At 46.0% G+C, this 15,049-nt stretch overlaps 1 protein-coding gene across 4 annotated transcripts in view; it reads right to left on the bottom strand.

The window, feature by feature from the left end:
* Nucleotides 1–704: 704 nt before the first annotated feature.
* Nucleotides 705–15,049, bottom strand: part of fam53c (family with sequence similarity 53 member C) — a 123,809-nt gene continuing 109,464 nt past the window's right edge. For 3 of the 4 annotated variants that reach the window (XM_078231228.1, XM_078231232.1, XM_078231230.1), the window contains one exon: nucleotides 707–2,231. In XM_078231228.1, coding sequence (XP_078087354.1) covers nucleotides 1,968–2,231 — 264 coding nt within the window. In that variant the 3' untranslated portion in view covers nucleotides 707–1,967. Of the gene's footprint in view, nucleotides 2,232–15,049 lie in introns of all 4 variants that reach the window. The other variant, XM_078231231.1, reaches the window with a different exon arrangement.

The following is a 15,049-nucleotide window of genomic DNA, read 5'->3' as shown; positions in this document are numbered from 1 at the left end:
CTCGTGTGACAGACCACTCATGTGCAGCAGGCAGCACACGTCCGCAGTTGAGAGTCAGCAGCCCTGTGAGAGAGGAAGTCTCAGTCCAGTCAAGAAAGCACGAGTGGAACCAAGGATATTCAAAGTCAACATTCAGGCTATTAAATTTGCTGGAAAACAGACCGATTACAGTAAAGTGGCTTCAGCCGAAAATCCTGTTTTCCCCCAGATTGACAATATTGATTTTCTTTTTGTGTTGTTTCTATTGGGTGCGGTGGTTACATTTGATCTGGGCATCATTGAAACCTTCTGGCTCCTTCACAATGGTCCCAGCAAACCGGAAACTTGCTTCAAGTGGACGAACCTCAGAGGATCAGTAAAACCCGAGTAAACATGAGCAGAAAACCCTCTGGAAAAGGTTTTACTGTTTAATTGCTGCAGCGTAACCTCCTTATTAACAGTTGTACCTAGAGAGACATGGCAGGCCCCACAGGGACACTGGGCTATTTGTAGAAACACTGAAAAAGGGGTCAAGGCAGGCCAGACGAATCATGCAGCAAGTGGAGAGGGGAGCAGCAGCTGCTCTGTTGCTGATGTTGTGGCTTATCTCGCCACTCCCACTACTGGAACTGAGGCCAATTGCACTGTTCCCGCAGATGCCTGGCCAACCCAACACAGCATGAGGACCAAACATGGTCAGAATTCTCAGCTGCTTAACCACTGTGCTGCGGGATAGGTTCAGTCCACTGAAGTCAAATTTAAAACACGGGTACGCAAACTATTCAAAAAAAAGAGTTTCTCTTTTATTTATAAGGCAATGAATAAAGAGAGCAGGTGGTCGTTATATTATCACAATCTTTGATTAAATTTATTAGAAACACTAGGAACTCTTCAAGAGGACCAAGGAAATCGGCAGGAAGTTGCGAATCTTTGATCTTGGTTCAGGAATTTGGTGCAGGGGTTAAAATACAACAAAAATATAGAGTCTCTTCAAGTACAGTCTACACAAGGTAACAAAACAGATACCGTCTCACACAATCACTATACACCCCCCAGACCATCAGTAAACTCAATTGGCAGCTCTCCTCCACCTTGCTTCTCCCTCACTTCTCCACATCCCTCCCACCCACTCAGCCCGATGGTGAGCTGAGATCTGGCCTGCTGCACATAGGACGATTGTTTCACTTCGGCAGGTTTCCTTCAGTCAAGTACATCAAATAAAACCTCAATGCCTACCTTGTGCAGCTGGGGAGCCCTGAAACCCTTCAAAAGTCAGCACGTGGTCAAATCTACTCAGATATAGCGTCTGCTTTTTTATTTTGCTTTCTTTACTCCTCCAGCCCCTCAGGAGGGGGGGGGGGGGGGGGGGGAGGTGTAGAAAGGGGAAAGAGAGCAGAAAGGAGAGAAAGAGAAACCAACTAACCTACTAATAATTATAGCTTCATTGAGTCGTATATAATGTAAAGTTGGAGACAGAGGTCTCGATTTCAGGGTCCCTGGAAGCTGCAATATTGTCTGTGGAGGTCAAGGGCCCTTTACTTCTGCTCATCGGTTCCTCTTTGATGCATTTATTTCTGAAGGCACCATTTGGTTATCACCCCCAACTGGTCCCAGGAAGACGCCTTACGGCATTTACTGCTGACGTACTATATGCACATGGGCTTTAGCAAGTGATGGAGTGTAGTGAAGTCTAAACAGTTCATCATTCGACAAGCAGGAGGGGGAAAAAGGAGAGCAAAAAAGGAACAACACAACCTGTCCACCAAGATTTAAACTCTTCACCCCTCCCCCCCTCCAAACTAGGTAAGGGAGCTCACAGCCCACATGACCCCCACAAAATTGTGCAACTGGGAAAGTAGTGTAAAGACGGAATCTGGGAGGGAGAACAGTTTACATGTCCCTTGTACTTTGTGCACATGGGATGCATTTTAAGGCGTAATCCGATGGGGTTTAAAAAATTGTCCTGATTTCTGCTGAACCGAGTTGGCTCAGTTTTCCTCAATCATTTCCAAATCCAGATCCTCGCAGGTACGTTGGAATGGGATGGCTTCCGTACTGTCACAATAATTCTTGGGATCCTCCTCTTCGTCACTTTCGCTCAGCGTTTCAATCCGGCTGCTTCTTGCCGGGCAGCTGTGCGACGAGTCCGGTTTGAAGGCTGCGGTGTCTGGGGTGAGGATGGGAGACTGCTGGTCCTTTGGGGCTTTCCCCCCCTCCAGCTCCAGGCAAGCAGGACTGCTCAGGTTTCTCCTCTGCAACCAAATAAAAACAGGAGAAGTGAGAACCCCTCGTCAGGACAAGGAGGCTGGCTGTAAATTTACAAGCTAATGGCAGCAAACATTAAAGATAATAGTGCAGCGATCCAGGGGAAAGGGGGTGGATGGGGGAAACCTGTGCCGAGTCTGAACAGTAATGTAAAAGTGGAGAATTCCAGGTACCGTTACCAATTCACCTGCTGATCACACCACCTCTCCTTCAAGCCCACGCACCCCACCACTCTCAAATTCCCTTCTGCCCTCTGCTGAAGGGTACAGTTTTACAAGCATTTCTTCCAGGTTTGAAGAGCGTCAGTTTGTATGTTTGTTTATGTATATGTGATATCACAGTTTAGCCCAATTCCATTCTCATTCACTATTATGTGCGTATTTCCAGGAAAGGTGGTGGTGCTGGGGGGTGGTGGGGGTTTCACGATTAATGGATTATGAGAAGGAATCCCGACGAATTCTCATTTCTCACCCCTCCACCCAGCCCAGGAACACAAGTGCCCTCATTATTCCTGCTGAAGCACAGCTAACTGGGATTGAATCCGTGACCCTCCTGGCCTGTGTGACACATGCATTGGGGAGCGACTTATCAATAAGCTGCGTTGCAGTTACACAAAGAGCAGACAATGAAGGACCGCTAACAAGAGGCTAGCTCAGCTGGGATCCTGTACATTATGCCTCTTCCACGGCAGACCTTTATTATAACAGTATGCTAAGTAGTGCTGAGAGAGGATTTATCTTCGCCACAGAGGCCTTACAGAGAAGAGTGAGCAAAAACACAAAATGGTGAAGGCATGTACGTTGTGAGCCATTCCACTTCTGCACCATATCTGGGCATGGTGTTTCATTTTTAACACATCTATCACTTTGACCATCTGGGGAAATGAACAGAAATCCCAATTTCTGATAATAGGAAGCCATAGCAACACACTCAGGTTATTCACAGGATGCTATCTGTTCTATATTCTAAATCAAATAACAGAATCAGAAATGAAAATAATACCGATGAAGTCCAGTAATTTTGCTTAGTTGGCTGCATGGCTGGTTTGTAATGCAGAGCAACGCCAATGGCGTGGGTTCAATTCCTGTGCTGGCTAAGGTTATTCATAAAGGCCCCGCCTTCGCAACCTTGCCCGAGGTGTGGTGATCCTCAGGTTAAATCACCACTAGTCAGCTCTCCCCCTCAAAGGGGAGAGCAGGCTATGGCCATCTGGGGCTAAGGCGACTTTACTTTCCAGGAGAGAGTTGAATGTTAACAATGCTCTATTCAGTGTAGCAGCCAGTCCCTGCCACAGGGTGGTGCTATATAACTATACCATTGCAATAGCCAGTTCACCCACTGGGTAGTGCTGTACAGAAAGAAGGGACTGGCAACCTGGGGAAGTAATGGCTATGGGAGCAGTGGACCAGTTAGATCGAGAGACGATGGAGCACCAGGAGAGTGGAGGATGAAGGAATTTTCCCTTTTCCTTCAACTTTTTGCCCTGTCCACAAAGGTTTTCCGGGCACTTGGTGCAAACTGCCGGTAATCATGCTCTAATTTTTCATGGTCAAATAGTCTGCCAATGGACGGGAACACAACGAGGTCTGATCCAGTCCTTGCCCAATATCCAAAGGGCAGGGATTCTGATGAGACATTGCAGACCCCAAACATCAACTCTGCCTCACTCCCTCACTACAGATTCCGCCAGACCTGTTGAGTACTCCCAGCATTTTCCATTTTTATTCCAAAAGAGAGAGTTGCATTTACAAAGTTCCCTAAAAAGCACCAAGCTACTTCATGTACAACCAACGCCCCAAAAATGCAAGGACTTATGTAGGTTAACATTTGCACCTCAAATTTTACTCCTAGCTCTCCCCCGCCGCCCCGGCATCCCCCGCCCCGGAGAAATGTAGGGGTCCACCAGCAGAGTTCAGCTAACTCAGATGACAGGGGTGGGGAAATTATTATATCTCAAAAATTATTTAATTGGCTGCATTTTGAGACATCAAAATGGGCTGTGAATGGTGCTATATAAATGCAATTATTTCAATGACATTTCTTCTCACTGCATGAACTAGTTGAATCCATTTGAAGGGGGCAGGTTTTTACAGAAGTGGACATGGCCAAAACAAATCTTGACAATAAGCAGCTGAAGAGAAGCCTCATAGAATCATAGAAACCCTACAGTGCAGAAGGAGGCCATTCGGCCCATCGAGTCTACACCGACCACAATCCCACCCAGGCCCTACCCCCACATATTTTACCCGCTAATCCCGCTAACCTACGCATCTCAGGACTCTAAGGGGCAATTTTTAACCTGGCCAATCAACCTAACCCGCACATCTTTGGACTGTGGGAGGAAACCGGAGCACCCGGGAGGAAACCCACGCAGACACGAGGAGAATGTGCAAACTCCACACAGACAGTGACCCGAGCCAGGAATCGAACCTGGGACCCTGGAGCTGTGAAGCAGCAGTGCTAACCACTGTGCTACCATGCCGCCTCGAGCTGTAACCAGGGCAAACTGTGGTCCTCTTGGCTGAGTAATAATGCTGCGCGCGCATTTAAAGGCATAGGCATCAATCTGATACATCTCAAGACAGCATTAAAAAAAATATTAGTCCAAAATGTACATGTGCGAGAGCGAGAGAATAACCAAAAGCTCCAAATGTTATTTTAAAATCCAATATTTGAGGAAGGCAGAGGAAGATACAGTTTGCTCTAGTGTAAAAACCGCCCCATTAGCTTTGCAAGAGAAATTTCACAGGTTATAGATGATTACCATGGGTGACGAGTTAAATCCTCTCCCAGCAGGTTTCCCCTTACTCCAGCACCCTGGACCTAACATACAAATAAAGATCAGTCGCCTACCTGAGTATGTCTGTGGAGTTACAAAGAGACCATCTTCTGCCTGCCCCTTCCCCTCCCCCACTATGATCCTCAGGTCAGATGTCACCCTATTGTTCCCGCATAGTTCGTTTTTAAACCAGCTCTTCCCAAAATTAATATGCAAAAGCAAATCTTGCCTCTTTTTCAGAAAAACAGAGACATTCACGGAAAAGCAATGCAGAAAATCTGCTTTCCAGGAGGATAATAACTCCGAGGAAGCCATAAATCTGCACTCATTAACAAGGACAATGTGACGGATTCCCAGCATTAAGGGTGACATGGTGCAAGCATCATATCCCCAATAAATTATACAATCAGCCCCTTCACGCCCCTCAACAAAGAACAGGCTCTACATCCATTTCTAACAACACCAACCACTGCATTGTTTTGGGCTGTCCTTTCCCTGCTGCTAAGGGACCATTTATCAGCACACTCCTATTAAACTACCTACAGGGAGAGCCGAGAGCTGCTTTGAAATGTGGATTCATTGAGAGGCAAAGTGTGGGAATGTTGCCCAGAGTTACAATGCTGATGGACAAAAGGGGTTTTCCTGGTTTTTTGGCAGCATGAGGCTGATCCTTGCCCATGATCTAGGGAGATCAAGTCAGCAGTTTTAAACGCTCCATGTCATGCACTTAGGAATTCTATGTTTATAGGCAAGAAGCTGCTGTTTAAACACATCAGGCACATGGATTCTGGGCGCAGAACAAGCAGCCCCATTGAAGATGGCGGTATAAAAGTCTAGACTTTGGATGAGTGACATTTAATTGCCCTCACCTCACCCTTCAACTCAAACTGAGCTGTTCCAGGAGTAGAAAGTTTCAATTTGGACCCAGCGGAGGTTTTTTAAAAACTGTAGTTAACAGTGGAATGTAGATCCTGTGTGTTTTCTGGGGCGGCACGGTGGCATAGTGGTTAGCACTGCTGCCTCACAGCCCCAGGGACCCGGGTTCGATTCCCACTTGGGTCGCTGTCTGTGTGGAGTTTGCACATTCTCCCCGTGTCTGCGTGGGTTCCCTCTGGGTGCTCCGGTTTCCTCCCACAGTCCAAAGGTGTGCTGGTTAGGTGCACTGGCCATGCCAAATTCTCCCTCAGTGTACCCGAACAGGCGCCGGAGTGTGGCAACTAGGGGATTTTCACAGTAACTTCATTGCAGTGTTAATGTAAGCCTACTTGTGACTAATAAACTAAACTAACTAACTTCCATGATTCAAAGAAGACCTTACTGTGATGTTGCAGCCAACTTGAAATGTTCGGACTCTCCATTTCAAAATGGCCACTCCACGCCGTTAGAAAAATCAACAAATTAGGAATAAAAGGTTTACAAAACTTCATCTGATAAATTACATCGAAGCTATTTTGAGTGGGCTTCTAGTCCATTGTCTGGAGCAGCTGAGATAGGCTCAGTTGGACTGAGGTCTCCGTGCCAACAGTGCTCACCAACAACTAACCACATTTGTACAGCACCTTTACAGAGCAAACCATCTTGGGTTTGTTCTACTCACTTACATAAGCTGCACAATAAAACATTCAGAACACCTCCAGGAAAGAAACCAGATGTAAGAGATTCAGGAGGCCATAAAACACAGTAACTAATATGCGAGTAAATAAGGAAATTACTACTGACCTGAATGGTTGCCAAAGGCACCCGATGAGCAGGAAATGGGAGTGAGGAGGAAAATACAAGCAGCTTTTGGTCATTTATTCCTATCAGGTTTCCATACGGCCTAATGGGAAATGGCCGTGTGCAGAACTCTGGCAAGACAGCAGCTGGGGTGTTGCAGTGATGCTGGGTATAGGGAGGGGGAAATCTGACAAGGGTTCCACTCAATTGTTACCCAGAGAGCATGGGAAGCAGTGCATAAACCTGGGTCCCAGGTGGAACCTGTGGCCTCAGCAAGGCAGCGTGGCCCAACAGGCCTGCATAATGCACTTGCACATTATCAGCTGCCAGTTTCTGATATGACACTGTCGTGATCACAATGATACAACTCTGGGGCTCTGGAAAGGAAGTGCTTGCATTAGCCTCGAGAGCTCTGAACCCAACCGAGGTTGCCAGGGAGTGCAAAAAGAAAAACATGCTTCTTTATCTCAGCTGACTGAATAGTACACGATAAAAGTTTTGTCCATTTCAGCAGGTCTACTCCAAAAAGAAGTACCGACCAAGAGGACCCTCCTGCTTAACTTCATATGGGGGTGCCACAATCGGGCAGGCAGAGGGGGGTTGAGGTGCCGTAATCGGGCAGGCAGAGGGGGGGTGCTGTAATTAGATAGACGGGGGCTCCTGCAATTGGATAGGCAGAGGGGGGGTGCTGTAATTAGGTAGGCAGAGGGTAGACCCATCCCTCGAGGGCTAGAAAAGGATGCTGCACTTGAATGCAATTGAATGATCACTGTTAAGAGTCTTTGAGGAGGTAACAAGGAAGTTAGATAAAGGAGAACCAGTGGACATGATTGAAACTTACAGGATACTGCGAGGCCTGGGTAGAGTGGACATAGAGAGGATGTTTCCACTAGTAGGAAAAACTAGAACCAGAGGGCACAACCTCAGGCTAAAGGAACGATCCTTTAAAACAGAGATGAGGAGGAATTTCTTCAGCCAGAGTGGTGAATCTGTGGAACTCTTTGCCGCAGAAGGCTGTGGAGGCCAGGTCATTGAGGGTCTTTAAGACAGAGATAGATAGGTTCTTGATTAATAAGGGGATCAGGGGTTATGGGGAAAAGGCAGGAGAATGGGGATGAGAAAAATATCAGTCATGACTGACTTGGAGCACTTGCGCTGGGAACTGGGGGCAACTGGCACCCACAAAACTACAGGCTAGTGAAGTGTCAATGCTTCTCAGGGGACAGAGAAGTAAACAGACTAAAATAATAGAAAATACTTGAGGCAGCATCAGTGGAGTGAGAAACAAAATTGAAGTGGAGGGTCCAATATGACTCTTCTTCACTGAGTTTTCTTCAAAACTCAAGATTTCATTAGTAAGTCAGACCATGTGACTTGGAGTTCTGGTGATACAAAGATCAGCCAGCTTGATGCTTTGTTACATTCATATGTATGCCTTTTGTTTTAAAACCATCAGGGACTCTCAGAAACTTTGGATGGAAAGCACCATCCACATCACAACCTGAGTTGCTCGCCCAGAAAGAGTAACTGTGCAGTGGGTCAAATCTCAGCTCAGGTCACTGCAGACAGAGCAAGAGCATTCGATAGTGCGTGCGTGCGAGCGAGCTCGAGTGCGCGTGCAAGCGAGTGTGTTCAAGAGTGCACGAGCGAGAGGCCTCCAGCTGCCTGCTGGCCCTTGCAAACTTAGGATGTCTCCTAGCCACCCCCTCAGCTAGTTGAGCACAGCTTTACAGTCGCACTGTAAGTTGCTTCTGAATATCATTCATGGACAGACCACTGCACACAAGGACAAGGCCATGCATGGATCCTGGCTCAATTGATGCTACCCCATGGGGAACATCGTCATCTGGGAAAATAGCTATTTAGGCACAACACCAGTCCGCACTTAGCAGAGAGAGAAAAAGGAGAAAATTAAGGATTAAGATAAGAAAAATGCCACAAATCGAATGGTGGCCAGACTCTCAGCATTGTGACTGCTGATTCCCTGCAGTTGCCACTGGAGCTTTGAACAGTGCTGGGCTGGCTGTGGGGTAAGGTTCCAGTCATATGATAGTAATTTTACATCAGCCACCTTCATCGGTAAACTGGGAGCTCGAAAACTCCAGATGCCTGGCTTTCGACTTCAGCTCTGGTACAAAGTCCAATTGAGGCAAAAGGGAAGAGCGAGATCGAGCAGCACGAAACAACTCACTCCCAAAGAAACAATACAAACCTTCTCTGTGGAACAACCTGAATAAGACTGAACCATGGTGAATAATTGAGTGTGAGCGAGAGTGAGAAAGAGGGAGAGGCTTCCTTAACTAAACGGAGTTCAGCTATGTTTCTGGATCATTACAATCCCACACTCTACCAGAGTTTCCTGGCCAGGCACAAAATGCACTCAATTCCACATGATTTAACACAAATATATGAGGAAGTGGGTCACGTGGCAACAGGGCAGTAGGTGGTAGCTCGAAAGATGCATTCTCTTCTATTCCCCTTCTTCTGTGTCGTGACTGACTTGGTTTGATGCCCGTTTAAGCCAATCCACCCATCCCCTCACCCATATTTCACTCAATCAATCTAACATCGTCACTGGAATCTTCCTTTTTTAAAAAATAAAACAACAACAGCCACAGTGCCAACACTTTCAACAAACAAAACATAGTACGGCTTATACTTGCCAAAATAAAAATCTTCTGATACCAGCAGAGGTCAATAAAAGGCATAACCAGATTAAATCTTCCACAAGTTGTAACAGGAAGTGATAATAGCAGAATTTCAACGCCAAAGGCACCACAGCACTCCAGAGAAACCTCAAACACAGCCATTTTTAAAGATTATCAGGACCTTGACTAATAGAATGTGCTATTTTAAACCCTCTCTCCCAAGACCAGACTAAACCACACAAAGATACACAGCGACCCCTCGCAGCACCACTGGCTCATCTCCAGGGCTTTTTGCAAACTGGAAAGGTTTGCTTTTGTAAACGAAACACATCTGCTTCAAGCTGGTTTCCTACCAATCACAGGGACCTTCCAAAAATGGAATCGCAAAACTCAGTAGGCAATCTAACAAGAGGTGAAAATTCACAGGATCTGCTGTCTGCACTTTACAGAAATACTGCAACTAGATAGACAATATACAAAAAACCCATGGGCACACGACATGGGACATTGATTGTTACTCATTTGTCCATACGATCCAGGAATGAAGGGTTTGTCATATGAGGAATGGTTGTGGAGTCTGGGTCTATACTCGATGGTGTTTAGAAGGATGAGGGGGGATCTAATTGAAACTTCAGAATACTGAGAGGCCTAGATAGAGTGGACTTAAGAGAAGGTGTTTCCACTGGTGGGAGAGACTAGAACCTCAGAGTGCAGGGACGCTCCTTTAAAACTGAGATGAGGAGAAATTCTTTCAGCCAGAGGGTGGTGAATCTGTGGAACTCATTGCCACAGAGGGCTGTGGAGGCCAGGTCATCGAGTGTCTTTAAGATAGAGATAGATAGGTTCTTGATCAATAAGGAGATCAAGGGTTACGGGGAGAAGGCAGGAGAATGAGGATAAGAATCATATTAGCTATGATTGAATGGTGGAGTAGACTTGATGGGTTGAATGGCCTAATTCTGCTCCTATATCTTAGGGTCTTATAATCCGGCATTCTAATGCTCACAGATGCAGGAAGGTGTAGAACCATTCACCACCCCTCTCCTCCATGCCCCTCTAGCTAACTTAAAACATTCCTGTTGCTCTGCAGTAGAATGGAAGATTGTGCCATGTCACAATTACACAGTTAGCAAAATACCATCCATCTCTCATGCACAGGCAATAGGCTGGTTTAAGCATATACCAGTTTGACTGTATCCACTATGCAATGTTCTCAGAGATTACTACTGTGAACTGTGCTTCTGGTGCTGATAGCCATGAATTCCTCCTCTGCCACAGACAAGGTTTTTGCACAGCAGAAAATGACCCACATTACTTTCGCAGGTTCGATGTCGCATTAAATCCATACGGGACTCAAGAGAGCCTTTACATAACCACAGTGTGATGGTTGATTTGGGAATGCTGGATGTTTTTAATCCATGTCAAACCTAAGTTGCCAGGATATTGTAGAAAAAGTTATAACTCTACTTCCAACTAATGTTGCACTCGACATAAGGCTGGCTGCTAAAAACACCTAGAAAGATGTCACACTTCCCAAAACTGAAGTTCTTCATCTGTCAGTAGTCAAAATCCATCACAAGAAAGTCTTCCTTTGTATAAACCCTCTAGGTCAAAGCAGTTGAGGAGGTGATCCAAACTGAGATCGTGTTACAACTCATAACAGGCGCCCACGCACTGAGAATATGCATCCCAACAATGGATTATCTGGAAGCCTGCCCAATGATTATGTGCATGGAGGTCACTGGTGTTTGAAGTTACTGTTCCTGTATTTACGTCCCATAACAGGAAGGGTGGGCTATTATAGCAGTCAAAACTAATGTATGTAATAGGACAAGTATAGGAACAGGAAAATAGTACTTCAATGGGAAACTGCGAATCATACCAATAAGCTACATCAGCAACCCTTCATGTAAGCTCTAAATATATCAGACAGCACACACTAGGTTTTATGGTGCATGGAGTACAAGTCAGTATTTTACAATCTAACTTTACTCAGTTTTGCTCGTGCTCCCACTAGTGGAAACGCCTTCTCCGCGTCCACTCTATCTAGGCCTCTCAGTATTCTGGTAAACCGTTCATCTCTATGCAAAGTGCTCAGGAAGGTCTCAGGATTGAACCCCATCCGTACAGAATTAAGCTCTTATCACAATTGGCCCCAGAACTAGGAACAAGAGAGAAAAAAAAAGTTTCCTGATCATTGCCCAGTAGCTTCAGGTGAATAAATAAACGTATGCTCTGGCCCCAGCTTGTGCATCAACCTCAGGCTGCACAAGTGCTCATAATTGTCTCCCTTAGATTGATATTTCTACGAAACGCTGAGTAAACAGCTTCAGCATCATTCTGTGCCCATCCGAGCAAACTGATGATGAAAACTATGTCCTCTTTGGTCAACAAAAGTCTCTAATTACTAAAACAGGTCAATAATGAGAAAAATAAACTTGATTTTTGCTTGTTTATGGGATACGAGTGTTGCTGGTAAGGCCAGCATTTGTTGTCCACCCATAATCGCTTTCAACCAGGTGGTGGTGAGCCGCCTTCCTGAACCAATTCTAGTCCATCTGGCGAAGGTACAGCCGGCATTGTTTTACGTGGTGCATTGACTTTGGAGGGATCATATATTTAAGGTTGTGGATGTGGTATCGATCAAGTGGGCTGCTTTCTCCTGGATTGTTTCTTGAGTATTGTTGGAGCTGCACCCCAAGCAAATGGGGATATTCCTTCATATTTGGGCTTGTGCCTTTCAATGTGGACAGGTTTTGTGGAGTCAGGAGGTGAATTACTTGCCCAGAATTCCCAGCCTCTGATCTGTTATCGCAGCCACAGCTATTGTATGGCAGGTCCAGTTCAGTTTCTAGTCAATGGTGATCCCAGGATGTTGATAGTGAGCGATTTTTAAAAAAATGAATTTACGGGATGTAGGCTCCGTTGGCTAGGCCAGCATTTATTGCCCATCCCTAATTGCCCTAGAGAAGGTGGTGGGGAGCTGCCTCCTTGAAATGCTGCAGTCCATGTGGTGCAGGTACACCCACAGTGCTGTTAGAGGGGGAATTCCAGGATTTTGACCCGGCGACAGTGATATATTTCCAAATCAGAATGGCGAGAGACTTGAAGGGGAACTTCCAGCTAGTGTTGTTCCCAGCTATTTGTTGCTCTTGCCCTTCTAGATGGTAGTGGTTGTGGGTTTGAAAGGTGCTGCCTTTAAGCTCCTGCAGTGTATCTTGTAGATGGTACACACATCTGCCACTATTTGTCAGCGGTGGAGGGAGCGAATGTTTGTGGAAGGGGTACCAATCAAGCAGGATCCTTTGTCCTGGATGGTGTCGAGCTTCTTGAGTGTTGTTGGAGCTGCACTCATCCAGGCAAGTGGACAATATTCCATCACACTCTTGACTTGTGCCTTGTAGATGGTGGACAGGCTATAGAGAATCAGGAAAGGAGTTACTCATCACAGGATTACTAGCCTCTGACCAGCTCCTGTAATGACGGCAATGCCGTTGCGAAGGATACTGAATATTGTGCAACCATCAGTGAACATCCCAACTTCTGACTTTATGATGAAGGGAAAGCCTTTAATAAAACAGCTGAAGATGGCTGGGCCTAGGACACTACCCTGAGGAACTCTTGCAGCTAGACCCAGCACTGAGATGACTGACCTCAGCAACTACTACTATGTTCCTTTGTGCGAGGGAACTCCACGAAATCAGAGAGAGCTTTCCCCAAATTCCTATTAACTTCAGTTTTGCCAGGGCTGCTTGATGCCATACTTGTGTTAATTGCTGCCATGTTGTAAAGGGCAGTCACTCCCATCTTGCCTCTGAAATTCAGCTCTTTTGTTCATGCCTGGACCAAGACTGCAATGAGATCAAGAGCCAACTGACCCTGGTTAACCCAAACTGAGCAGGTTATTGATGAATAAATGTCACTTGACAGCACCTTCCATAGCTCTGCTGATGGCTGAGAATACATTGATGGGGCAGTAATTTGCTGGATTGAATTTGTCCAGTTTCCACATTGTCGTGTAGATGCCAGTGTTATAGTTGTAGTGGGACAGCTTAGCTAGGGCACAGCTAATTCTGGAGCACATCTTCAGTCCGACTGCCAGGGTGCTGTCGGGGCCCACGGCCTTTGCAGTATCCCGTGCCTTCAACAATTTCTTAATTCACATGAAGTGAATCGGACTGGCTGAAGACTGACATCTGTGATGGTGGGGACCTCAGAAAAAGAGATGGAGGTGCATCATTCATTTGGGACTGCTGGGCACCATCCATAATTAGAGATAGGGATACTTCTGGAGCATCCTCCTCTGATTAGTTGTTTAATTGTCCAGCATCATTCACTGTGTTAGTGTTTGTTCTCCAGACCAAAGTAATATGGGCTGAATAGATTGCAGGTATGCTGGCAACTAAGGGATGAGTGCACAGAAAATTGTTAGTAACATTCACATGTGCCTAGAGAAGGTGGAGGAGGGGCTTCTGTTGCTAGCTGTTGGATCCATCGCCAAGTCATCCCCTGGTTCCAAACTGGATCTGGGCTGAGTTGATGGATCTCAGACAGGACAGCAATGTATGTACTACAGTTGGCCTCAGAGCTCAGAGTTGGGCTTTCAGAGGAAAGAGAAAGAAAACACAATTCAGGGTGTCCACTCCTGCTATAGTGATGCCTACTGGAAAGCATGCAAGTGCAAACCTCAGCTAAAGACTGGTGTCAAACCCAGTCTTGCCCATTAAATTTTGAAACATCCTGGTGAACTGCGACACCGAGAATCCACAATCCCAAAATTAAGGTGGCTCTCTCCTGGATTCGGGTCAGGTACAACAGAGTACCACACATGCCTAGAGGAACCACCTCTCCTCCCTGGCATCATCAGTCCTTCAAAAATATCTGGCTGTAGCTCCTTCAGTAAAAGGTAATGAACACTGCTGTTAATGTTGCAATGATGTGATCAGCAACCAGTTTGGATTCTAGCGTCACCACCGGTTACGCATGAAATGGCTATCACAGCATGGCAAGGATATTACCAATGGGGCATTGCATTGGCATTTTGAATAGCTTCATCAAAACAATGCAGTGCCTGCCAATATGCTGTGGGCAGGCTTGGTATCTACAGCCCCAGAGTAATGCATTTTAAATAAATTGTTTTAGCTGTTGCCATGATGGTTTGTCTTGTCCTGTGAAAGGAATCTCAGTCCATGTAACAGGCAGTGACGGCAGTCCCCCTCGGCTAAAGTGGGTGGGAGAGGGGGAAGAGAAATAAGAGGTAGGGTTCCCTCTCCAGTAGCTGTTGCATACATGGATATTGGATGAGAAGGGAATCGAGCTTGGCCGTGATGCTGCCAGAACTGCAGTTTAGGCTGGAGATTCCCCACACAGCAAGCTTCTGGTTTCAAAGGCACCACTGTGGGTTAACTGCCAAGTGGAGGCCAGATACTTCCTCACAGGAAAAAAGGGGAAAAAAAAATAAGACCGCTAATTCTATTCAATAATGCCTCTATAAGGCCTTTTCACTTACTGTATGGAAGCTGGGATAACCCTTTCTAATTACCATTCCATGCCTCACTTTACAAAGTAAACTTAATCAAAACTCAGTCAAAAGCTCAGAAACAAGCAGGCTGAGTGTGGAGGTACAGAGGCAAAGTTGGCAAATTTACAAAATATCTTCCAG

The sequence above is a fragment of the Mustelus asterias genome, chromosome 16 (genome assembly GCF_964213995.1).
Source record: "Mustelus asterias chromosome 16, sMusAst1.hap1.1, whole genome shotgun sequence".
In the NCBI taxonomy this organism is placed as follows: domain Eukaryota; kingdom Metazoa; phylum Chordata; class Chondrichthyes; order Carcharhiniformes; family Triakidae; genus Mustelus; species Mustelus asterias.
This window is presented reverse-complemented; position numbering and strand designations above follow the sequence as displayed.